Genomic DNA, 26709 nt, shown 5'->3' with positions numbered 1-26709 from the left:
TGAAAAAGCAGCATTCAGTTTCTTTCAGCAGCAAATGAGTTGCCAATTGGTCGAGTTACACTGAATCCTGATGTATCTAAAATTACATGTTGTTTATGTACTTAAAATACATTTCTTTAACTTTCGACTTTGTGACATACTTTTCTACTATTTTAGTGTGTGTGGATTTAAGAGGACGTCACTGAAGTAGAAGTGAAGCTCTTGATAATGTTATATATAAGAAATACAGTTAAAAACTCGAACAGTGAACTAAAGTCTGTGCAGCTCTTCCTTGGCTCCAGTGATCTGCTGCCAGCAGAACAAGGCGGACCAGAGAGTAGAGGGGTGTTTACCCTCTTAGCAGAGTTGACTGTCAGACGAAGCTGCTGTTAGCAGCGCTATGCTGTGCAACAACAAACGTACACTGTGAATATGTCAGGGTAAGTAAGCTCGATACTTATTTGGAGCTGGCGGAAGCCAAAGACATCGGCAGTACATACCAATAAGGATGAGAAGTTATTTACTACACCCACAGCTAAGCTGAGTTAGCTGTAACTTAGCATGCTACATTGCTAGCACAGATTGCTACAGATTTTTGGATGACGCGGCGGCATATTTTAACTATTTCATGTTTGGGCTAAAGCTGCAACCCGTTAGCAGACTGTCATTGTTTAGCTCACTGCAGACAGCTCGTAAAAAAGATAAGGATAAGGTTTCACAAACTGCTATGTGACAAAGTTTGGCTATGCGCTAGTTCGTGTTATTTCTTTAATGTTAACGACACTGTAATTTAGCACCGTTAGCAAAACCAACCGCTTGCTAACAGACACAACTAACGTCTCTGGATGTGCTTTATCAGTCATTTACAGTGACAGAAAAGTTTGAGTTTCCTCTGTCATAACTAGCAGATAGCACCTGACTGTAAAGGTGTGTTAACCTAAGGCTGAAATGCACCTCTTCTTCCTCGTTGACAGCAGCTGATAGCAGACAGAGGAGCAGCCTGACCCATGAACCAATTTTGGGTGTGAACAACTTTGGGACACAATGTCTCTCCTTTTGATATCCTGCCTTTTAATCTTCCTGCTTGGCATTGTGTTGCTATGTGTTATTTTCAGGTAAGAAATTCTGAGTCGAAATGCTATACTGCAACAGTGAGTGAGTTACCACTTAGACAGCTGACAGTACTAGTTGAAATACTACCAGAATTAATCATGTAATACGCATTTCAAATAAGATTTCTGCTGTTGTCTTTCCTTTTAGGTGGTTCATATGCACCCTGGCTGTGCGCTTCTTCCAGACTGCCCTGAACGCTGATTTAAAGATCAAATCAATAGGGCTGTTTTCTGTCCAGGGAGTTAGTATCCAGTTTCACCCTCAGCATACTCTGGTAAGACACACTGTATTTACATAACATTTATGTTGTGTGCTTATTCAATGTGGCTGCTCCCATGGCACTTTTCCTCTACTTAAAAAAAGACATTGAGGACAAGTTTTGGTACATACAAAAACAGTGACTCTGTGTATGACAGGAAATCGACAGGATATGGATTTCAAGTAAACTTCTAAACCAGGATTTGCCGTGAGTCTTAATGTTGGTTTTTCAGTTTGAGATATTTCAGGAAATCGATTAAAAATTCAAAGCTGTGAGTGTACACTTAATGTTTTTAAGATAGCTTCTGCATGTTTTGTGTTTCAGGAGATACTTGGCATTATGTGTTGGTGAAACTAGAGTGAGGTTTGACCTGCAAGCACCGCTCAAACCTTTGGTGATGAAAAGCCATGGAAAAAAGTCTGGGAAGATTTCAGTCAGCCCTACAACACTGCGCTTTCTGTCACAAGTATGGAGGCAGACTTTTACTCCAACTTTCTAATCCAGAATTAACAAATTAACAATATTTGTCTTCCTGTTTGTGTTTTCTTTAGCTGCTGTCATTCCACATCAGCTCCATCAATGTGATGGTACTGAACCTTGCACTGTCAGAGTCTCTATGGCACATGACTATTTCAGGCATAACCTTGTTACTTGACCATCAGAGCAAAAGGTAACTTAAATTTTACATTCTGATTTAAAATTTGACAAAAATAATTAAATCCAGAACAAGGATCATGTGTTTTATGATTTCCTACAGGCTGGCATGGGATTTCTCAGTGGGGCAGCTAAGCAGTAAAGTGCTTAAAAGCAGTCAACTGGTGAGTTTTTCTACTTACACTGTGAGAGAAGCTTAAGATTCATTGTATGTTTTATTAAAATGCCATCCATTTACAGGATTTATGCTTGGCTGAAGTGTCCCTGAGCCTGCTACTGTCAGGAGATGTGAGCTTACCGGACATGAAGCCTGGCTGTCTGTCTCTGAATGTGAGGACACTCATAGCAGAACTGCATGAAGGACTATTTCTCAGCCAACTCCTGTTGCCACCCTCCCCTAAAAAGAGCATTCAGGGTGAATCTGGTAAGCAGAAGAGCCAAATGATTATCTGAATGATTAAAAATATCTACCAATGACTGTGTCTGATCAAATTTAGTTTAGATAGCTCAGATGGTAACCCTTACCCTTCTACCGTCAAGTGTAACCTTAAAATCACATCCTTGTCATTAATATAGGACAGAAATGTCTTACATCTGGAACCATTTCATATTTTTTACCCTTTTTTGTCTGTGTCATAGCTTCCCTTCTCACAAGACATGCTGTGAGTCATCCATCACGTTGGATTTGAGGAAAAAAAAGAACATTTTGCCTTGTTTTCATGCACATAGAGTAGAAAAGAGATCCATTCATATTACACTTCATCAGGCAAATCCAAAAGAAAAACTTGACAGTTATGATGCAAGATGTTTCCTGGTGCCCCGCATTGATTCTACACTGATCTTATGATTAGCTTCTTCATTTTACTAAACTTGTGCACCCCTATCTAAAAGAATTTAAGCATTTGGGGCTGACAGCCCAGCTTTTAGTTTGTTCCCCCAATTCATTCCCTACCCTCTCTCTCTCCCTGATTTCAAACTCTGTTCACCTTATGTGTCTTAAATTAATTCATAAAGGCACCAGTTAAGCTCAATTGGTAGAAGAAATGCCCCATAGATGGTGGCTAACTGGTGTGCACCGGTTGGAATCATGTTGGTGCATGTCTCTTCCAACTTTCTCTCCCCATATTTCATGTCTCTCTGTAGCTGTCCTCAAGGCAAAAGCCCAAAAACAAGTAATAATGATGGATTAAAAATGTTAAGAAAACCTTTATAAGCATGACATCATCTGTTTCTAAAAATCTTGCCAAAGATGTAGAGATTCAGGATTAGTCATCCGACTTACATCAACACATTTTAGACATTCTTCCTTTTCGAAAAAGAATAAATGGCAAATAATACTGCTTCCTTCCAGAATTCGAAAACACAGACTTCATCCAGACTGAGGCGGTTGAACGGTTTCATCGGCTGATTCCAAACAAGGTCAATGTGGAATTTGATAATACTAATGTAACCCTGTCCATGCACAGCCAGAAAAGGTAAGTCAGCATTTTACCAGCAATTGCATATACAGTGCATTCAGAAAGTATTCAGACCCCCTTTGCTTTTTTCAATTTTGGTCTGTTGCAGCCTGATGCTACATTTGAAAACAAGAAAACATTTTACTCTCATTATTCTTCACTCGGTTACGTGTAATGACAAAGTGGAAGCAGAATTTTAGAAATGTTTGCAAATTAGTTTAAAAAGTTTAAAAAGTAAATATCACACTGATACAGGTATTCAGACCCTTTGCAAAAACACCAAGTGGGGGAAAGCCCACTTGGCTTCATGTGGAGTTTTTTTTTTGCAAACTCCAAGCAGACTTCCATGCATTTTGCACTGAGGAGAGGCTTCTGTCTAGCCATTTTGCCATAAGCACATCTTGGTTGAGGGCAGTGATGTTTATCCTTCTAGAACTTTGTCCCATCTCCACACAGGATCTCTGGAGCTCAAACAGGTTTATCTTGCTGATGCCCATCTCACCCGATCGCTCAGTTTGGCTGGACAACCAGAGTCCTGGTTGTGCCAGACTTCTTCCATTTGAGAATTATGGAAGCCACCGGGCTTCAGAGAGCCTTCAGAGCAGCAGGCATTTTTTTGTAGCCTTCCCCAGATCTTTGCCTTGCATTGATCCTGTCTCTGAGCCTCAGGCAGTCCCTTTGACCTCATGGCTTGGTTTTTGCTTTGATATCTATTGTCAACTGTGAGGCCTTCCATAGAGAGGTGTGTGCCTTTCCATATCATGTTCAGTCAATTCCATTTACCACAGGTGGACTCCAATGAAGGTGTAGAAACATCTCGGCAAATATCTAGAGAGATGGGAGGAACTCAAGCTACATTTCAAGTGTTTTTGCAAAGGTTCTGAACACTTTTGTTAATATAATATTTCAGGGTTTTTTGTTAATTTATGAAAAAATATCTTTTCACGTTGATGGGATGTTGGGATACTGTGTGTAGATTAATGAGAATACACACATATATATATATATATATATATATATATATATATATATATATATATATATATATATATATGACTGTAGCATCAGGCTGCAACATAAGAAAATTGAAAGAAAAGTTAAGGGGGTCTGAACACTTTTGAATGCACTGTATCTGTTATTTTGAACAATTCAGTCTTCAATAACTATTTGACATTGTGTGACTCTTGCCCATCTGTGCAGACACCTGAACTGGACCCTGAAGTCTTTAAAAGTTTGCTATGGACGTGACGATAGCCAGCTCCCTCTAAAAAGCTTCACTCCTGAGCTGAACTTTCCCCAGAGCAGCATGGAGCTCCATCTGGAGGGTGAGCTGACAGCGGGGTGCCAGAATCAATGTAGGCTGAGATAGAAGAGGGTAAAATAGCACTAATAGCACATTCTTGTTTTTATGATTTAATTGGCAGATGGACTTCTCCTTTCACAAAGTAGACAAAGAATCCTGTGTGTGAACACGCTGAAGATGACCCTGCAGGTTAGGGTGATTCTTCATAATCACATTATAGGGACATGACTCACACTTGACATCATTACTAGAGTGTTTCTTTCTTCTTCTAGGTTACATCTATTGACATCTCAGGGTCATTCACAGTCAACACTTGCATCATCCACTACCGTCACCAGGAGTTCTCTCCTTGGCTGAATCTATTTCCATGGGAACAGCTCATCCACAGGAAGGCAGCACATCGAAAAAGGCAAGTTTCAAAACAAAAGGTCAAATAGCTTTACTTTAATTAACACAAGTTGAGGAGTTTGTAACCAGACTTTCTTTCTCTATGAATGCACAGCTTGTCTAATAATCTAACACCTCTTGCTGTCTGTCTTCCTTATCCGTGTTTGTGTTTGCCCATCGCTCATTCTGTGTTGCTCCATTGCCTTTTCATGTGTAGTGCATTAGATTATTTGCCCACCCTCCTTTCCCTCAGGCGACTTCCTCATCTGGATGCCCCCGTGATGATCACCTCATCTGTGTCAAATGTTAATGTGTCAGTTCAACTGGGTGACACAACACCTTTTGCTCTTGGCTTCCTCTCTGTCAATGCAGGTACAGCACACAGTCCGTCACATGTGCACACACATACACAGAGAGGCAGGTGAATGTCATATGATGTGTTTGTTGCTCAAAAAATGAGGGCATTTATGCATAATGTACAACCTCAAGACTATATGTGAAGCTATAGCATGTAATGTTAAATATTTTTCACGGGAAAGACTTGCTCTATTCTTAGAATAGATTTCCCCATTGTAAGTCTTTCTTGTTAGAATTTTTGCATCAGCCTTTGTCAAACATGCTAAACTAGATTAGATAAGGTCTTTTCATTGACAGCCCTTTAAATGTTAAATATTAACTTTTAGTCTTTTCTTCTGATTGGCTTCTCATGATTTTCTTTTTGTTTATGACAATTTAAGTTAACAATTTACTGTTTTAAATGATAAAAAAACATATTTCTATATTTATTTTGTAGAACTGCAGCATCTTCTGGACATTAAAGTTGACACAGAGAGCCCAGAGTCTCAAAATGTGCACCAGAGGGCCTCACTGTGCCTAGACAACTTCTGGTGGAGAGTGGGGCAGGGGTCTCATATCCAACAAGCACCCCACCCTCATGGCAAACATGTGTGGGGAGAAGCGCTTATTTTAGACTCACTCACTCTTCAGGTAGGAACAGCAAATCATTGGGAAATTTTACATGTTTTTATATGTTAAATGGTGCTAGAGATTAATTTCCCTTTTTTAGTTTATTTTTACAGAAGACCTTGTGTGAAACATTTGAACAGATCCACCATCTCTTCTCCAACCCGTTGATTTTTCTTGTCTTTTGTGTATATAGTCAGAAAAACTTTGTTAATGTCTTTTGTGTTTTCATCGCTCTCATCCCTTCAGGGGAGTTTCAACAGACCCCACCTGGAGTGGAGCAGTCAGTCTCCCAGTCTGAGTGTGGAGTCCAGTTTGAAAGGGCTTCAGGTGGAGCTTTCAGAGACGTGCGCACTGTGTCTTTCCCGTCTGCTGTCCCTCATCTGTATCCCTCGTGAAACACAGCTGTCAGAAGTGGCTTCAGTGTCTCCCCCTAGTGAAGATGCTGCCCAACCCATCCCCTCCTCGCAGCTACACCTGTTGTTTAAACTGGACTGTTCTTTGGAAGATGTCAATGTGTTTACTCTGTCTAACCTGGCAGGTAAGTTATTTCACAATAATTTGTTCTGTTGCATGGTGTAGAAATGGTGTTTCCTGCTCTGCTTGCTGTGTTGACTTATTAACTGACTGTGTGTTCACATGGGGACATTTATGCATTATGACCAAAATGTGGAAAGTGCTCTCTAATTGGTCTGAATTTCCTACAGTTTTTGAACACATATAGTTTTATATATTACATATATTATTTATATATATTCTAAATTTATGATTCCAGGTCACAAATTAATGCTAATTTAAATCTCTTGAGGGCAAATTTGATGCTAATTGCTTCACATAAACAGTGCAAACCAACGTGATAATGTTATAAAATTGGCATTTATTACAATCTGTTTCATTTTATAAACAGCAGAAAATATCACAAAACAGCAAGTTCATTCACAAAGAATAAATTAATAGCATGCTACACAGTGCTGTCTTTGTCAGTTATAGTGAGGGTTTACGGCGAGCTGAGAGTGTGGGTTTGTTAATTAATCTTGGTTCAAAAATTTGAAGATTCTAAGATAATATAAGATAATTATTGTAAAATTCAGTGTGTATGGCGCGCCGGTGGTCGAGTGGTTAAGGCGCATGCCATATACGCAGGCGACCCGAGTTCGAATCCGGCCCGTGGCACTATTTCCTGCATGTCTCTCCCCGCTCTCTCCCCTGTTTCCGACTCTGTCCCCTGTCCTATACTATCAAATAAAGGCAAAAAGGCCAAAAATAAAATCTTAAAAAAAAAAAAAAAAAAAAAATTCAGTGTGTAAGCTATGCTTTCAGTATCTGTTATTGAGGCCTGTAATCAAGAAAAAAAAAAAAACTTTGCCGACTGAAATTAGATCTGCACACCAACAAATCAGTTAGGTTTAGGGTAAAAACCCTGTATGATATCTTGAAATCAATCCAAACAGGGAAGGTCTGTGTTATGGCCTCTTAGGGATGATTAGCTTAAACAATGAGAATAAGGCTCGTACAGAAGAGACCATAACATATAAATGGACACTGACAAAGGGTTTGAGTTTCAACAAATAATCCAAGCTTTATTTTTTATAAGCAATAGTCAATTAATTAGTTAAACCGTAAACAAATCAATGAAATAAAAAGGGCTGCAGCCGCCGGCCAAAAAGAACAAAAGAGGGGTGGTGGACGTGGCTGACCATGCAATGGGCTATTGGACCAGCCACCACCCCTAACTAAAACTACCTAACCAAAAAGAAACTACCTATTAATCAAGAAAAGAAAACAACGAGAAAATAGGACTACCGACGACTACAGCCAAACTAAAATAACAAAACCCAGCAATCTAAACATGCCTGGGGGAAAAAGAAAGAATGGAAAACTGAAATGCTTGGATAAACCAAATTAACTAATAATCAACAAAAAGGAGAAGGTTAACCAAATCAAACAAACCTCCTTGCGCGCTTGTCCATGAGTGTGCCACAGTGTCTGGCTCAGCTCTGCTCTCTCTTATGCTCCTCTCCCCTGCCACTCTAATACTCCCCCTCCTCCACCCTGAGTGCTAACAGCACACAGGTGTGCTGAAGCCACACAGGTAGGGGGAGGAGGGAGACCAGAGAGAGCAGGGAGAGAGGAAACATGCAGAGCCAGGCACACGTAACAGTTTGTCATTGCACCATCCAGGTAGTTTAAATACAGATAAAATAAACATGACAAGTGTTTTGCAGCATCTTTAGTTATTTTTTACCTAATTATATAGAGATAAAATATTCAATTTCCTTGACCACCGTACAATAACTCTTTAGATTTATATAGCCTACAAAATAACCTCAAATAATTGTGATTGTCTTAATTTATAATGATAACTATTAACAGGACACATGTTCCAGCCAGCATGGAGTCATTTGCAGGCATACCAGACAGCATGCAGCATCAATTTACTGAGATTAAGTAAAAAAAAAAAGTCTTCAGGATGAGACTTCTAAGGACAGGAGACGTCTGTGTCAGTCTTAACAGACATTAACATTAACGTGTATTAGCGTGTATTATTTTGCACATTTTGAACAGGATAAAGGGACTTTATACAATGAGTAGGTGCTGTGACAGTCATTAGAGCAGAGACACTAGCAGCACCACTTCAGTACTAACATCCAGCATTTTTGTGTTGTGATGTGATGTTTCTTTAAGTTATTTAGACTGTTGTGTTTTCTCTCTACCCTGATTGCCAAGTGCTGTGGGCTCCCCTCTCTGCACTAGGTGTTTCTCATTTATTTAGTCGCGCCATCTCATTGCTCCCTCCCTCAGCTTCAACCTGCTGCTATTGATCTTTATTACTTTGTGGGACTAAAGACTGTGAAATGCAAACGCTTTCAGTGTCTAATAACCTGTAAACTTTCTCTTTTTAGGTGCAGTGTCTTTGCGTATGGATGCCGTTAGAGTCCTCAGCTCTGCAGAAAGCTCCACATTGTCTCTTTATGGTGTTAGCTTATCAGCGATCAAATCAGTCACAGAGAACATGGAGTCATGTTGTCCTGCCTCACAGACCCCTAATCCTGTGCTCAAACTCACCACTATAGCCTTTAGTTACCATATCACCACCCACACCTTACAGGTGATCACATATTTCATTCTTATTTCACTGGTCTGAGTGAATTTCTGTGTCAGTAGTTGAGGTTTTTTTTTCTCCATCAGGTTCAATGTGAAGAGGATCTCATTGTTGAGTGGACGCCTCCAGACCACATGGTGTTATATCAGCACATGACTGAAGCTCAGGCATGTTGGCAAATGCTTTGTGGAGAGAAAGGCGTGGAGAGCCCAAACACACCCACAGTGGCAGAAACCATTTCAGGCCACAGCAGACGTCTGTGTGTGCGGGTTGAACTGGGCTGCACATATCTGACAGCTCATGTCAGTGAGCAGAACTACATTTTGATCCAAACAGAAGCACTCTCTCTTTCCAAGTATGCTGCCTCCATGCACATACGCTCTCCCTCCATGATCTTCAACTTTGACGGCAACGATATTGTCACCTTTAAAGGGCTCGACGTAGAAACTCACGCAGAACTGACTGAGATGCAGCTGCACAGAGACACTTTCCCTTTCCTCACCACTCCACAAAACCAAGTCTGGGTCCTTACTTGTCCTTCTCTGGCTGTTGAGTTCCCCTACCAGTACAGCTTCTCCAACACTTTTGACATGGCGATAAGTGTGCAAAAATGGCTGAAGACTCTGCATCGCTCCCAGAGCCAAGACACCGGGGTGCAAAGTCTGCCTCCTGACCTCGTGTTTAAAATCAGCCAGTTCTCTTTTGTCTTCCTGGATGACATCTTTGAAATCAAACTGCGTGACAACTACGAGCTGATGAAGGATGAGAGCAAGGAAAGTGCAAAGCGTCTTCAGCTCTTGGATAAGAAGGTGGCAGAGTTGCGTAAGCAGCATGGAGAGCTTTTGCCAGCCAGAAAGATTGAAGAGCTCTACAGTTCTCTGGAGAAAAAGCACATTGAGATCTACATTCAGCGGTCTCGCCGCCTCTATGCCAACACACCCATGAGGAAGTCTCTGCTAACCTGGACAGTGTCGGACCTGGAACTGGTGGCCTTGGCTGATCAGTCTCTTCATGGGCCAGAGAGGGTGAGAGAGCAGCTGAGGGACATTGATGGGGTCAGTCCCTTCCCGAGAGATGGACTACCTCTGGTGGTTCAGTGGTGCCGTGCTGTCAAAGTCAAACTGGCAGCATTTTTGGGTAAGTTCATAAAATTGTTTTTAGACACCCTACAACATTTAGGAAGCAAATTAAGGGTACAAAAACTGATTCTCTTTCTGTTGTTCCAGTGAGGATTCGAGATTATCCTCGCTACCTGTTTGAGATCAGAGAATGGGAGCTGTCAGGACGTCTGATTGGGACAGAGCAGGATGGACTGGCCCGGGCTCATCGCAAAGAGATTGTCCCACTGGGTCCACCATGGGGAGATGTGATGGTTCATAGGAATATGCCACCTCTTAAGTTCTACTATGATTTTAAATGTGAGTTATGGGAAACATCAACAAGTTATCCTGTGACTGTTCGCACACAAGTCTGACAAGTCACATCTTAAAAACGTAGGTATAAACATAGACTTCTGCATGGACAAACCATGAAACAAACTCTGCATATGGGTGTAACAAGAAATGTAAAAATTTGTCGGCCCAGCACCAGAAAGGAAAAGATACATTTTGCTAGAGTTTAACTTCTACTTGCAAGATCTTAGTTATTTAAGAATGTGTAATCATTCTGATAGCATACTACAGAACTACAAAAATACTACAAATATACCTAGTCATGCTGTTTTAACTGTAATCATGATCTGTTTTAATATTAATCAGCATCAAACAATAGAATTATGAACATTATTTTACCCCCAGTCTACTTGTATCAGTATAACTTGTTCAAATTTAAAGTAAGCATCTCTCTTTGGATTTTTTTCATGCAGCGAGCATCTCTCAGTATACCATTGTGTGGGGGCCATGTTGGGACCCTGCCTGGACTCTGATTGGCCAGTCTGTTGACCTGCTAACCAAACCCACAGTAGATCCCTCTCCTCCTCTGGCCTGGTGGGACAAAAGTCGTCTCATTCTGCATGGGCGCTGGGTGATGGACATCGAGCAGGCCAATCTTCATCAGCTGGCTACAGAGGTAAACTGCAGGCCTGCCCACAGAAATTACTGGGCACCTCATAGACTAAGTTTAAGGGACTTCCTTTTACTGTTTTAATAATATAAATGCATTTGGGATGCATAATATTATAGGCATGCTATCAGCATGGGCAGATATGAAAATTTCTTCCACTTTTGATAATGGGTATATGAGCTGTATGAAGAAATGAGTTTGTGGAGTTTAAGTCTGGACCAACAGACCTATGACAGCTTAGGTTTTGTTCTTCAGTCACCCTCATTCCTTAAATTTTGCTGTTTTTTAAGGACTAAAATCTGTGATTTTTTTTTCAGCCTTAAACTTTAAATTGTGTTTTCAGGTCAATGATTAGGTCTGAAAATATTATGTTCACCTGGGTATGAAATATCCCTACAATCTATACATTTGTTAATTTAGTGCTAGCCACCTGGCTTGAATTTGCAACAAAAGCCAGGCTTAGATCAACTTGAATACGGTATGCTAACAGGATATTATTGTGGTAAAATTGCACCTGTTTTAAGAAGCCTGTTTTAAGAAGGGGGGCTACATTCAGAAACAATACATTTTTTTGAAGGAATAAAGGAAAATCTGCATTTTTGTTGCTTTAGTAAGTGATTATGAATAATTGTGTTATAATGTTGTCAATAATATTTAGGATGGACACATTTTTGGCCAACCTTCATGGGCCCCCCAGTGTGGCTGGGCACTAGAGAGCTTTCCCTTTTATCCCCCTTATGGGCCCCCTTGGTAAACAGTTTTTACAAAATGTTGTAGATTGACGATGGATAGGTGCATGAATAAATTTAGCTTAGATCTGTGAGAAATGTTGAAATGTTCCCTTAAAATCTTCTCTTGTCTGAATCATGCATTTCCACAGGACCCATACAACACTACAGAAAACCTGCACTGGGAGTGGAGTAAGCTGAACTTTGACTGGAACCCAGGCCAGTTTGTTTTTAAAGGAGATTTAGACGTTAATGTCAGGACGGCTTCAAAGTAAGTAGAACTGAAAACTGTAGTAAAACAGAAAATAATTTGATGGTATTTGAAGACACTTCTTCATTAATGGAAATTCCTCCTCTTTTTCCATACCAGGTATGATGATATCTGTTTTCTACACCTGCCTAACCTGTGTATGACCCTTGACCTTCAATGGCTTTGCCATGGCAACCCCCATGACCACCACGCTGTTATGCTCTGCTGTGCAGAGAGCATTGCAGATGTGACCTCAGGACAACCTCATGACTCATACAGAGCATTTCGCTCTGAGAACCTCAACCTCTCTATCACCATGGACCTTAACCAGCACTGTGGTTCAGGTCAGTGCAGCCCTCTTGGATACTTTATCTTGATAAAACACACTGCTGCACTTATAAAATCAGTGTTACACATGTATTTTGTTTTGGTTATGTTAATCATGTTTCCTCTTTTAGAAGCCTCCCAGCCTCGAATCCTGTTGTACAGCAGCACTCTGCGCTGGATGCAGAACTTTTGGGCCACCTGGACGGGTGTATCTCGACCAATCTGCAGAGGCAAGCTGTTCCACAGCCTCAGGCCTGTGCGCAAGAAGCTGGGTCAGCACTACAAACAGATGTCCTACACAGCTGCCTTCCCACAACTACAAGTAAGTGTTTTTCTAGGCTACCAAACAGTAAGAGTCTACTAGATAGTCAGCATCATCTTTTAGCCCTGAAACCGGTATTTGCAGTCACTTGCAGAACAAAATTTGTGAGTTGATTTCTGACAGAAATGGTTAACTGTTCTCACTTTCATGCATTTATATTTTGCTCCTAATATCTAGCCTATGTCTGCATGTTCCTTCAGGTGCATTACTGGGCCTCATTCGCTCAGCAGAGGGGTATCCAGGTGGAGTGCAACAAAGGCCACGTCTTCACTCGAGGGGCACAGAGACTTATTCCACAGGGTACATGGGTTAAAAATGAAACAAACTATTCCAGCTCAGTCATGCTTAGTACAGTATTTAAATGCTGATATGCTTGTGGGTATGTTGTCTCTCAGCTGGTACTGTGATGAGAAGGCTGATCTCTGAATGGAATGTGACCCAGATGGTTAGCGAGCTCTCTCAGGTGACGGTTCACCTGATGGCTTCCACATGGGATGAGACAGCTGACCACCAGATCAATGCTCAGGTGAAGAAGACTCACCTTCTCAGCTTGTCCTCCCTGAGCTACCAGAGACAGAGCAACCGAATGGAGGAGGTAAAAAACTGGAGATGGCTTATGTTTAAACATGTTTCTTTAATTTGCATCTGCTTTCGTAATAGCTGTTTGACATCCATCTAACAGGAGGTGAACCAGAATGATGAAACTAACGCCTCTTATACTCATAAACTGCGCCTGGTGGATCTGCGTGCTTCCTGGAACACAACTAACAGGAACATAGCCTTCGGGTTGTACGATGGTTATAAAAAGGCGTCCGTGCTTAAGAGAAATCTCTCAACTGAAGCTCTGAAAGGTCTTAGGATCGACACGCAGCCCCAGATGAAGAAGCTGAAACGCTCTCCCTCCAACTACTCTCCCACCACAGCCCCGACCACCCCTGTCGTGCCCACTGCCAGTAGAGCAGAAAAAAGTCAGAATGAAGGTGAGGAAAACGCTCAACTAAGACAAAGAGAACAGTCGATTCTTGGAAGACCTACTAACCTCCCTTTTTCTTACCCTTGTAGGAACATCGATGCTTCAGAAGCTGATTGAGGAAACAGACAAGTTTGTGGTGTTTTCAGAGGAGGACTCAGGTGTCAGTGATCAGCTGTGTGGTATTGCAGCCTGTCAGACAGATGATGTCTACAATCGCAACTGGTTTATTGAGCTGGTCAACTGTCAGGTGTGTCAACTTTAGTGTTTTGATCATGTGTTTAATTACTTTGTCAGGTAGAGTTGATTTATACATATTTTCACTTGTGTAAACTTATTTGGGAGAGTTTTGTTGGTTCTAAGTGGAATAAAAACATTTCCATAAAGGAAGCGAGGGAAATTTTTTCCAAACTTGTTTGAAAGATTATTAATCTTGATAGCCAGATGTTCTAATACACTACTTCTTGGCTGATCCCAGATGATGTTACGCGGCACAGAGACAGCAGGCTGTGTGCTGGTGTCTGCAGCAAAGGCTCAGCTCCTCCAGTGTGAGCACCACCCAGCCTGGTACAACGACACCCTGAAGCAGAAAACCACTTGGACCTGTCTCTTGGACGGCATGCAGTACTTTGCCACCATGGAGCTCAACCCGTCTGAGCAAGAGGACAGACAACTGTGGCTGGAGGTACAAGCTACTCTTATTTCACTGAATGTGTAAGCATAACACCTGTTCCCAAACAGCAAATGTAGGTGCCTGCATTTATTCACATTTTTCTGAATGAATAGCATAACAGATAAGTGTAGAATTCCAGCACTTTTCTTGAAAATAAAGAAACTAACTGCAGCTATAACAGCACAATCGAAGCATCATAGTAGCTCTTGTTGTGTGCAGTTGGTGTTTTTCTTCTGATTTGCTGCTGACTCTCCCTATTTTTTTTTTTTTTTTTTTTTGAAAGATTTATTTTTGGGCCTTTTCATGCCTTTATTTGATAGAGGAAGGACAGTGGATAGACTCGGAAACAGGGAAGAGAGTGGGGAGAGACATGTGGTAAATGGCCACAGGCCAGATTCGAACCCACGTACATGGGTAGCGCCTTAAACCACTCGACCATCTGTGCACCCACTGACTCTTTCTTTATGTTGCTTTTAGGTGAAAAACATTGAGGAGCACAGACAGCGTAACCTGGACTCTGTGCTGGAGCTGATGGAGAGTGGCCAGGCCGTAGGAGGAATGGTCAGCACCACTACAGGTAAATTGCCATTCAGTCTGTTTTTTTTCTACAGAAGAAAACTGCACACAGAATCAGCAGTAAAACTGCTTCACTGAATAAGCAAAATGATGATGGTACTCAAGATGATTGACCAGATGTTCCTTTTTCCTCAGACTGGAACCAGCCGGCCCAAGTGAACGAGGCTCAGCAGGTTCAGCGCATCATCTCACGTTGTAGCTGCCGAATGCACTACATCAGTTACAGTCATGACATCAACCCAGAGCTGGCCACACAGATCAAACCTCCAGAGCTGAGAAATAACCACGAGAAAGAAGATCTACTGAAAAAACAGGCTGGTATGTCTAATGACCGATTTATTGTGGGGAGGAATCCTCTCGGGTTCTTGTAGAAGGGGACCAATACCAAAGACATGATGATCTTGATTTAACAGGGGCTGTGGACACCTTCACCCTCATCCACCATGACCTTGAGATCTCCACTAACCCCGTTCAGTATGCTATGATCCTGGACATTGTCAACAATCTGCTATTACATGTGGAGCCCAGACGCAAGGTAGGCTGTAGTGATGTAGTTTACGTGCATTTTTGATATTTATTTTATTGATCATAAAGATAAAAGCCTTAAAAGAATTTCATGTTTTTTGGGATTCTTTAAAGTTAATTTAATGCATTTTAATATTTTTTTCTGCCACCAACACTTAGTGACCTGGTTTTAAAAAGTGCTCTACAGATAAGATTATTACTGTTCATAAGCTATTATAAGACCATCCATACCAGTAATTCATCTTGACTCATAATATTTCTAATGTCTTTGTTTGTCAAGGAGCACAGTGAGAAAAAGCAGCGAGTGCGTTTCCAGCTGGAAATCTCTAGTAACCCTGAGGAGCAGCGCAGCAGTATCTTGCACCTTCAGGAGGCTGTCAGGCAGCACCTCGCTCAGATTAGACGCCTGGAGAAACAGATTTACTCCAACATCAGAGTGAGTCAGATAGTACTTATCAGTCTGATAAACAACTAATGTTTCTACTCGTAATAAAGACTGGGGAAAAAAGAAAGGATAAAGAGGAAAACATATTGCCATTGATATTTCTTACAGATTTGTCAGTTTGTCTTTATCTGTTTTTAACATTTCACCTTGAGTGAAATCCTCAAATAATTGCTCTCTGAATCGTCCTCCAGGCACTTGCAGAAGAACTGAGTGGAGATGAACTGATGGAAATCAACACAAGACTGCAAAACCAGCTGAACCAGGAGAAGAACGACATGCAGATGAAGAGTGAAGAGCTCAACATTCTCATCAGGTCTCTCATCAGCTTTTATTCACATCCAGCTCTGAGAGAATGTGACACTCAGGTGAGTAATAGTAATCATGGTCTCTGTCTTTTAGGTGTTTCAAGGACTTCCAGCTGCAGCGGGCCAACAAACTGGAGCTGCGTAAGCCCCCGGAGGACGTGAGTGTGGTAAGGAGAACAGAGATCTACTTTGCTCAGGCTCGCTGGTGTTTGACCGAAGAAGACGGCCAGCTCGGGATCGCTGAGTTGGAGCTGCAGAGATTCATGTACAGTAAGGTGAACATGGCACAGAAATATAACACTTTGCTACAGAAAAGGCTGATAAATTTACTGCAAACAGGGTGTATAAAGTTATTTCTTAACTAACATTTTTTGGCTGAAATTTTGCTTCAACAAAGAACAGTGTTCAACTTAATTATATGTTTTGTCATACATGCTTTTTTGTATCCTCAGTGGAGTTGAAAAGAAATTAAAGCCTTTGAAGACTCATAGTCTTTTTTTTTCTTAAATGTCTTGATGTACATTTTGCTTCTGGGTTGTAAGGTAGTTCCAAGAGATATAACTGAACTGATTCAGGTCGGGAATTTCTTTTCTAATTTGACCACTGCTGCTGGATGATAAATGTTGACCATAAACCTTTCTTCTCATAGCTGAACAAGTCTGATGACACAGCAGAGCATCTCTTGGAGTTAGGATGGTTCACAATGAACAACCTGCTGCCCAATGCAGCATACAAGGTATGTTTGATTTTTACTCATGTTGTGTTTTTTCAATTTTTAAACACATTTCACTTGATTTGATCTTGATTTAAGTTTATTTTTACACAACATGAAACGACATCTGTATTTTTATGGTAACATTTTGAAAGGAACTGTCATTGTGAAAAACAGTATTTATGACTATCTTCCTTGTTTTCTGTGCAGCGTGTGAGGGTATGTACAGTCCTGGTACAATGGCAAGACTTGATATGTGTGTTGACTTCATCTTGTTCATCCCAATGGATCACTCATTGGCTCTTCGGATTGTCATTCAGTGTTGCATGCACATTAAGAGCTCATTGTTGCATGGGTTAAGGCCAGAGATATACTTGCTTTTCAACCTTGCATTTGCACATGCCCATACATGAGCATTCTTACAGATATACTTGCCTTTACAGGATGTGTGTTTCTGGTGATCCAAATTCTAAAACGTACATGCCGTAGTGACCCAGCAACTTTACTGTATGTTAATGCTTATCAAGTCTGCCTTCTGCGCCCTCCTCAGCTGGTTGGTTGAGCTGGTGGCTGGAGCTAGCTTGGATCATATTAATCACGGACTCAATCTGGACTTTCCAGGTGCTGTTTTTTTTTTTTTGTTTTTGTTTTTTTTTGGCAAGCCTAGAAAAAGCCCCTCAACCTCTGTCACATAGGCTTTCTTCACATGCACAACTCCTTTGGCCTTCAGTGGCTGTCTGGTCTGAAACAATGTGTTTCTTTTGTTAGCCAAGCATCAAAAACTGTGACTGTAGCTCTTTTGCCATCCAGTGGCTGGTAAAGCCTCATGTTTTATTATGGTGGAAAGGGTTAGTGTTAAAGGGTGGAGCCCCCATTTGGAAATAATGTGTACTACAGACATCATTGTCACATGTAATACTATAACAAAGATATTCTGAAAAAATCATTTGGTGACCCAAAATAAATCTCCTACGACTGAACCATGGGTCTCGACCCAGGCTTTTGGAATGAGTTCTCTGGAGGACACACCAGAGAGCTCAGGCTGTATACAGCCACCTTGTGTGTAAGATGCAAACTTAAAGCACGGCGGTGTTATTACAGAGTTAATTCAAGGACAAGATATAAGATAATGAACATCAATTTGCATTAGTAACATCAGATCAGTGCAGACTGATAACTAGTTTCTTAAACATTTTCCCTGAAGCATAGACATCAGACCTGTTATTTGGTTTGATGAGTGACCCCCTTACCTTGTGATTTTCAGCTGACTTTGCAGATGTTGTCACAGCAGGTTTCTTCTGAAACCAAGTGTTGTAAAAAATGCCTAGTGTGTAGAAGAAGAGTCACATGACGTTGCTGTGGCGTTTCCGAATCACGATGGAATTGGACTAGAAACTATGACTATGAACAGGGACAAGGAGGATGCCTAACACCTGGGCTCCTGATCAGCTGATAGGACACATCACAGCAACATCACATGACTCTTCTGAGGAAGACTGCAGGAACTTAGCAGTCGAAAGGTGTCAGGGTAATAAAAACTATACTTGTCTTTCAATAAGAAGGCAGAATAAAAAGATATGCATTTGATGGCAAACTAATGTAAATATAGCTAAGAACAAAATAAACTGAAGGTCACTACTTATCAAGGTTACCTATTAAACCAAAACATTGTTCATATTTAGAGCTTTAAACATCGACTTCTAAAACATAATTTACTGGTTGCCTGCTAGTTTGACAGGCGTGTTTGCAACTTGGCATTATCAGTGATGCATCATTTAGACGTGAAGAATTGTAGACTTATTGCATCAGTTTGTCTCTGAAACTCTTAGCCTTAGTTATTCTTGCTATTGTATGAACTCCGTCACATCACGCCTGTCTGTATTGTTAACATTCAGGTGTGTACTGCATCTCAATCTTTTCATTAATTACTTTTCATGTAAATGCACAGCTGATGCATGATGCGTGTATGTATGTGTAGTTAACAGCAAGTATATCTCCGGCCTAAGGCCTCATTAAAAGTTCAATTAAAGGACCACTTTGTAAGATTTGTATTGCAGGAGACCCTGGGGTAGTGGAATCTTGATTTAGTGTGGTGAGTCATCCATATACCAGAATTGTAGCTTAATCATACTAATGAAATTAAAATAAAATATTGACACCCATTTCAAAAGCACTGTAACAAAAACAAGTTTAAAATGCACAATATTAGGTCATTTCTTGTATAAAATTACCAAAATTGCAGGCAAACACAGACACAATGTATAAATTGCAGAAATACATTTGCAATCCATGGAACAAAAATGTTTGCAACATTTTTGTGCAATTTGGACAGTGATATCTCGAGCTTGAGACAACGTAAAACATGACTGAAGATCTATATTTTTTCCTTTGGTGTTTTTCTGTAGTATCAGTTCATAGATTATATTGTTCGCATCACAGTGACAACAAATACTGACTTGTCCTTTCTGGGCGAGAGGTTCTGTTAAAGGTCACATAAATACATCAGGTTTTGTTTTCAGGTTTACTTTTATTCAACTTTTGTCAGCAAGAATCCCCCAAATCTTAAACGCTGGTTCTTTAAATGTCCTATTGTTGTCCATATTGGGTTCATATCATCAGTAATATATGAAATGCTGTGTTTAAATGGACATCAGTGGAATTCTCACAGATTTCAACAGACCTATGTTCTAGTGAAGAGCATGTTAACTCCTCTTTCTACTACAGGTTGTACTTCGGCCCCAAAGCACCTGCCAGTCAGGACGCCAGTTTGCTTTGCGGATCTTTAGTAAAGTGCGCCCCCCTGTGGGAGGAATCTCTGTAAAGGAACATTTTGAGGTGAAGATGATCCCATGTAACCACAGACCTGACACATTTCCAGTCACATTTTATGGATGGTTTCATGATTGTTTTGCTCATCAGGTGAACGTGGTACCACTTACCATCCAGCTGATGTACCAGTTCTTCAAAAGGATGATGGGTTTTTTCTTCCCTGGGAGAAATGTTGAGGAGGAGGAGGTCACTGATGAGGAAGACAAGTTCAGACTGGTTACCACAGGTGTGTTTTGTTAAAGTGGCACTTATTCTTTTATTCCTCTCTAGCCTGTCATCTATCCGAAATAACAAATCAATAATAGTTTCCACTTTCTCTGCCAGATGTCTGTGTGTCATATTGAATAACCCATTACTGTGCTACGTCATCTGTCTGAGCTATTAAAGGCTCGGTCCCTGCGGGTGTGACCTTGAGCTGTGTATGTGAGAGAAACTCTTTGGGAGTATTCAGTGTTGGGTGCAGAGTCACCTAGAGGCCAGAGTGCTGATGCTGATGTACTTTGTGTTACAGGTATCCCTGTCAAGCCTCGGCAGTTGTCAGAGGACACCATGGGTGCTATGGGCCCCAGCAAAGGTGTCACCCAAGGGCTGAATCGCACGGCTGGGGTCAGGAGGTCTTTTAGGAAAACTCCAGAGGTATTAATAATTTTTATTAAAATTTCTCAAAAGTAAAAATACCCAAACAAAGTCATGTAATTTGAGTGCTACGATTCTCTCTGCACAGTATCCTGTAGACGATATAGATAAGATGAAGGAGCGAGCTGCTATGAACAACTCCTTCATCTACATCAAGATCCCACAAGTGCCCCTCTGTGTCAGCTATAAGGTTTGTTACTAAGGTCCACATTTAAATCAATGTTTACCATTGAAAAAGAAAAAATGTATACCATGTTGTACCACCACCTCAAAACAATTCGGGCTATCACGCAAAATTGCCTCCTAATTATGGCACACGTTCACTGGCGTCTGTCACTTTTCAGTTTTGTTCTCTTTAACCATGTTAGGTTAAAATATTAGTTTTAACTCATCGCTCAAACCCTGTATTTCTCACATATTTAATGTTAATCTGGGACGCCACAGTGAAGGAAACATGGAAATAAAAAGTTCATAATGCTGCGACAGAACTATAAAATGTTTGAAATTAAAGATATTTAAGTCAACTCTGTTTTTCTTTTATAATCACTGAATTCTGGCCCATGTTATTCTGCTCTTAGACTCAACAGTTCTGATAACAAGCTACAAAAAGGGCAATTCTTCAGCAGTTAAATTAGTGTGTGTGCCTAAAAACCATATAACACCTTTAGAAATACACTACCACTGCTATCCTGATGAGCACCTAACAGTAGAATGCTGCTTTGCATAATGACATCTTTATGCAGGCACTATAGCAGATTGTGCAGCGGATGCATGGCTTGTTTTTAAGTCCTGCAACTTCAGTGTTGTGGTTCTCTTGCACCACTCACATTGTTTCATTTTTAGCAGCAGGCAGCTGTCAGAGTCAAGGCTTTACTCTCCCCCAGTACACTTCTTCCTCCACACCACCTTCAAGCGCACCGCGCTGACGTTGAAGCACTTCACGGGGTCCGATTTGCTGGGGGGGATTTACCTCCTCTGCTACTGATACCCCTCCATGATAACTTTTCATCCCATGGGGAGAAGGGGGAGATACGTTTTATCCCTGCTTCTGCTCCATAACTCCGTTACAGCAGTATCAGCATTCACTATATGACTTAAATATTTATGACATAAAACCAAAACTTGAGATTTTTCAGTCCGATAGTTGCGCATGGCTTCTCACACTAACTTCTGCACCTACGGATAACAAAAATTTGACCCCGTCCCCTTAATATAGACAAATGACTTCTAGACTTTTAAAAAATAAAATGCTGGAGAATTTCGTAGCATTTTGCCCATGACGGAGTCCGTCTTTAATTTATTCTGGTGCTAGTAAAGCATGCTGTTCTCACTGTCCATTCCAAAAACGTGATTGTCTTCATTTTCTGCTCTCTAGAGACCAGTGGTGGGTAGAGTACACAGTTACCGTACTCAAGTAAAAGTACTGTTACTTAACAATAATAATAATAATTACTCAAGTAGAAGTAAAAGTACCCATAAAAATAAGTACTTGAATAAGAGTCTATAAGTACCTTATTAAAAGACTACTCAAGTAGTGAGTAACACGATGTAAAGTCAGTCAGACCAGACAGTGTAGAGAGATCGAGGAGGGTTCAAAACACTGTGTCATCAGCTCTAGACGCCCCCTCAAATGGGTAGCTCAGTTGTGGTGGAAAAGCACATCTCCTGCTGCGTTTGGCTGCCGTGCCGTGCCGAGTCAAGCCAAGCCACGCAATGTAATGGAAAAGCCCAAACTGATTCAGCTCTTATCAGGTGAGCACAGGAGTTTTTGGAGAACAACATGAAGCTGAAAGATAGCAGTAGGTAGACCTGCAGGACAGATTTATGGCTCAAAATGGAGTCACAGTATTGCTCCTAAATTATGCTTCTGTGTCTTAACTATGCCATAACCTCTGCCACAGACTGCAAACCCTAGTACTGATGATTCCCAGTCTCTGAGTGTGTTGCAGGCCTATTGTGTGAAGTAAACTTTATTTAGAAAGCACTTACCACAGACAAAGGTCACAAAGTGCTTTACATCGACAAAGCACAACACAAAGAGCAGATAGAAACAGATATGCCATAGTGATAGCACAGGAACAAGAGGAGAGACAAATGAATTCACAGTATAAAAACAAGCAATGATCAGGTACAATTACTGGCACAAAAAAGTAAAGGTAATTTACAGCAAGCTGATGAAGTGAATAAAAGACTCAACTAAGTCTGAACAGCAAATCGACATGGGCAGAAGGATCCAGAGTTTTGGTGTTAAGGCTCCAAAAACCGTATCACCACATGTATTAAAATGTATCCTCAGGACAGACTGTATGCTTTATCTCTAGCTTAAGATAACTGGTCATCTGCTTACCTACATCAGAATATAACAGACCTTCTCCATGTCTTTCCTTTCATCTGCCTCGGGTGGTACTTTCCATCTCCTCTGTTACCTCTTGTCATCTGTCATGTCGTCTCTTCATTAACTGCCTTTTGATCAACTCCTGCTCGATATTTCTCTGCTCCATCTCCAATATAACACACGTTTCACTGCACTGTTATCAAGGACTACTGGAAAAGAAAAAGACAAATGCCCACTGACTATTGTGCTGGTGGCTGGTAAAAACACTAACCAGGAAGTGGCCATCACAGGAAAGCCTAACTCTAAACACATGGATGGAAATTACAAAAGGAGATTTACAAAATAGAAAGATTACTGCAGCACAACAATGCACATGTATGTAGTGCTCACAACGGTGTAGGTCACTATGGCGTAGGCTGGATGCAGAAGCATAAACCAGGCTTAGTAGGATTCTAGCAGTTTATTCCTGACATCAAGTGGCAAAAGAAATCTGTTTCTCAAGGTTGAATTCACTTGACCAAGTGTGCAATTATTTATTTCCAGTATTTTGTTCTTTTAGACACTGAGCAAATATTTTATCAGTGTTAAAGTGTGGGCCCCAGAAACAGAGGCTTACAGCCCTTTGAGTCAGGCCTTGATTTGCTGCATGTTGTCTCCCACTCTCTGCTTCCAGTATTTCCTTTCTATCTCCACTGTCCTATCAGTAACAACAGAACATGACATGCAAGGGCACACTTACACTAGGCCATCCGTACCGTGCCTGGGCCCATTTCAGCCTAAAATCCGGTACGGTCGGCCAGTGTGAGTGCAGAAGGACAAGGTAGGCCTAGGCGCGCCACAGATGCAAATGAAGGGGCACAAGCACAGGAATGTGACGTAGCATGAAGTAACAATAAGAGGACCCGCTTCAGAGCGCCGAGATCACAACAGGCAACAGCTACATGCTAGAGACAGCAGGATTTTTTCTAGAGGGATAGAAAGGCAGATATTTTGTCTGATTGTATTTCAACAAGTTACAAAGATTTTATCAGAGCTGAAGAACTGAATGTCACACAGCTCCACTACAACCTTGTTGTAATGGATCCCAGTCCTGTCCACATTTCTGACCAGTTCCAAGCAAAGTCAGACTTTATTGACTGTGAGATTTTTTTAGTTTGTGAAATAAAGCCTCTTCCCTTGATTGAGTCACAAACAGCAGCTCATTCTCCATGTGTAAATGCCAAATACGTGGACAAGTGTGCCGGGGTTAATCACACGGCTGACTTAACCTCTGTTATTATAAAATTATAATGCCATACTATCATCCACTGAATTAATTTACCTTTAATTCTATGTCATCAAGAAGTGAAATTGTGGTCTTGATCGCTGACGTTTGAACAGAACATTGTTTATTAATCCTGTGGCGTTTTCACTTCCAGCTCTCATCAGATGGTTAAAATTCTCTCATCACGGTAAAAAAGTCTTTTAACTGAACATTTAATCCAGCTCTGGACACAGGCTGTCCTATGACATGAGAGCTTGTTTGGTGCAGCACCGAAAAGAATCAAAAAGTATACAGAGAGGTGGCACAGTTCAGGGTGCATAAAGGAATGCCATGGGGATTCAGATAGTACACGGACAAGCAGAAGAATGACCGTAAGGGCTCATATGAGTCAAAAAGTCCAGGTTTCATTCAGCAGAAGTGCTTGGAACTCTGATCAGGCACAAGATTATATGCTGTGAGCAATAACTCTCCGCTATGAACCTCTCTCCCTCCTTACTGTGCTCTGTATAGTTAACGTAGCTACTGATCCCAGGTCAGGTGAAATAACTCCCATGTCAAATCCGATATCGTATAAATCTGTTGCTATTTTACAGCCAAAATACAATACTTATGTATTCACACTCATCAACATGTATGACTTCATTAACGATGGATTCTCCTTGTGATGACGTTGGCGTGTGACATATCCATGCCCAGGCCTGGATGTGTTGAGCTGTGTGTGTGCGGGCCAAAGGGGGGGGGGCAAGGGAATGGGGTCATATGGGCTTTAGCACGGTTAGAATACGGCACGGTACGGATGGCCTAGTGTGAGTGTGCCCTAAATGTCATACATGTAAAACAAAAATAAAATCTCTTCTTTTTAGGGAGAGAAAAGCAGCGTGGACTGGAAGGACCTCAACCTAGTTCTTCCCTGTTTGGAGTACCACAACAACACCTGGACGTGGCTTGACTTTGCCATGGCTGTGAAGAGGGACAGCCGGAAAGCACTTGTAGCACAGGTAGACAAAATGTACAAGTCTGGCTCCTCTGCTGTCCAGATGTTCAATACTTCAACCCAGCATTAGGTGTGACTGCAGGCAGACACTGTTGTACTATGTTTAAGATCAGCCAAATATCAACTTTCACTAAACAAGAATCTCTCTTTCTGCATTATGAGGGGCCTTGTAAGGCTCTGACAAAGAGTTACAGGCTGCAGAAGCATAATTTGTCCCAGCATTAAGACTTTGTGGGTTTCTGATGTCGACCTCTTTGTTCCTCAGATGATAAAAGAGAAGCTGCGTCTGAAGCCAGCCTCGGGTTCAGACCTACGGGGGAAGACGTCAGAGGGGAAGTCAGACAACAGCCTGCAGCAGCAGGAGGAAGATGAGAAAGCCCGGCTCCTTATCGGCCTGAGCACTGCAGACAAGAGCTCCAGCAAAAAGAGCATTTTCAGCCGGCGCAAGTGAGAAAAAAAAACATCTTACATTTATAATGTAAGAATTTGACAGGTCAATGGACTGTTAACACTCTCTTGGTAAGGAGATCAGGAAACAAACAGGCTGCCTGTCAGAATCGTTCTGGTTTGTTAAAGTCAATGTAAAGGAGAGACTGCTGAGCATATCTTTCCTTTTGTCGGATATCTTACTGTATCACATGAGCCTGCTGATTTTGGGGAAGTGCTTTGGGGTTTTTGTTTTGGAAAAAATACTCTTGGCATTTTTCAGATTGGAACCTTCAAACAGCTCCAGAATTACCCGGCTGCCATTTTGACCAAACTCAAATATATAAAGCTTATTTCTGTGCCATAAGAATTGAACTCCCTGCAGCTTTCAGAATAACGACCACTTGAGTTGCAATGAATGTAGCCAGGAAGATTTAACAGTGTGTAGCTAGCACTTCACTGTCACCGTTTCCTCAGCTGCTACTCATTAGCAGACCGACGGCACCTTTTCCTGCTGGCTCAGGAACACTTTAAGGATGTACTACACAGGACTCCATTAAAGCACCTTCAATGCTTTATTATGCCATAAATAGATATGTAAGTTTTGTTAATTCAATCTAAATAAATAGTATATGGCTATATGACTGTCAATGTGACAGGAAGGCCTTTTCCCACACAAACTTTATTTTATATTTTACCTGAAAATGACTGTGTTACTTATTCTCTCTTTGTCTGTACCTCACCCCAGTGCAATATATCCAGAAAACACATGTTCATGTGTTGTATTATGTGGCACTCGGTTTGATGACATTGTGGCACAGAAAAAAGCAGCTAATTGCAGAGTGTATGTTTTGTAATTTTAATACTAAAGCACTTTTTTAAGCAAGGTATTTTGATATTTTTGTAACCGCAGTTGTTGTCTGTAGATTCTTGTACAACTGTGCTGCTCCAGTGACATTTCTATTAAGAAGAAAAAGCCCTTTAAGTTAAACTGATCATATCACAAATATGAACATGTCCTCACATTTCTATCAGCTTTGTGTCTTGATGTTTATCTGTCAATAAAAATTTTAAGCCTCATTTTTATGTTTGGGTTTCTGTGGAGTTTAGAAA

At 41.1% G+C, this 26709-nt stretch overlaps 1 protein-coding gene across 3 annotated transcripts; it reads left to right on the top strand.

Annotated features, from left to right (window-relative positions):
* Positions 1-276: 276 nt before the first annotated feature.
* Positions 277-26676, top strand: LOC121518670 (protein KIAA0100-like). 3 transcript variants are annotated; one of them, XM_041801141.1, is made up of 41 exons: positions 277-419; positions 954-1094; positions 1240-1366; positions 1509-1558; positions 1676-1817; positions 1903-2021; positions 2109-2169; positions 2246-2429; positions 3357-3480; positions 4663-4787; positions 4887-4954; positions 5038-5174; positions 5406-5524; positions 5946-6139; positions 6365-6656; positions 9019-9224; positions 9305-10355; positions 10445-10636; positions 11083-11285; positions 12160-12278; positions 12378-12601; positions 12716-12906; positions 13107-13206; positions 13302-13501; positions 13589-13886; positions 13969-14126; positions 14355-14561; positions 15027-15126; positions 15261-15443; positions 15539-15660; positions 15931-16086; positions 16287-16408; positions 16495-16675; positions 17050-17136; positions 17323-17331; positions 19837-19947; positions 20032-20167; positions 20453-20577; positions 20666-20767; positions 25040-25174; positions 25436-26676. In XM_041801141.1, the coding sequence occupies exons 2-41, from the start codon at positions 1024-1026 to the stop codon at positions 25619-25621; spliced, it is 6717 nt and encodes a 2238-aa protein (XP_041657075.1). In that variant the 5' UTR covers positions 277-419; positions 954-1023; the 3' UTR covers positions 25622-26676. The 3 variants fall into 3 exon arrangements, with proteins under 3 accessions (XP_041657075.1, XP_041657096.1, XP_041657086.1); XM_041801152.1 differs by having other exon boundaries at positions 282-419; positions 957-1094; XM_041801162.1 differs by lacking the exon at positions 17323-17331.
* Positions 26677-26709: the final 33 nt, after the last annotated feature.

This window comes from Cheilinus undulatus, linkage group 2 (assembly GCF_018320785.1).
Source record: "Cheilinus undulatus linkage group 2, ASM1832078v1, whole genome shotgun sequence".
Classification (NCBI taxonomy): domain Eukaryota; kingdom Metazoa; phylum Chordata; class Actinopteri; order Labriformes; family Labridae; genus Cheilinus; species Cheilinus undulatus.
This window is presented reverse-complemented; position numbering and strand designations above follow the sequence as displayed.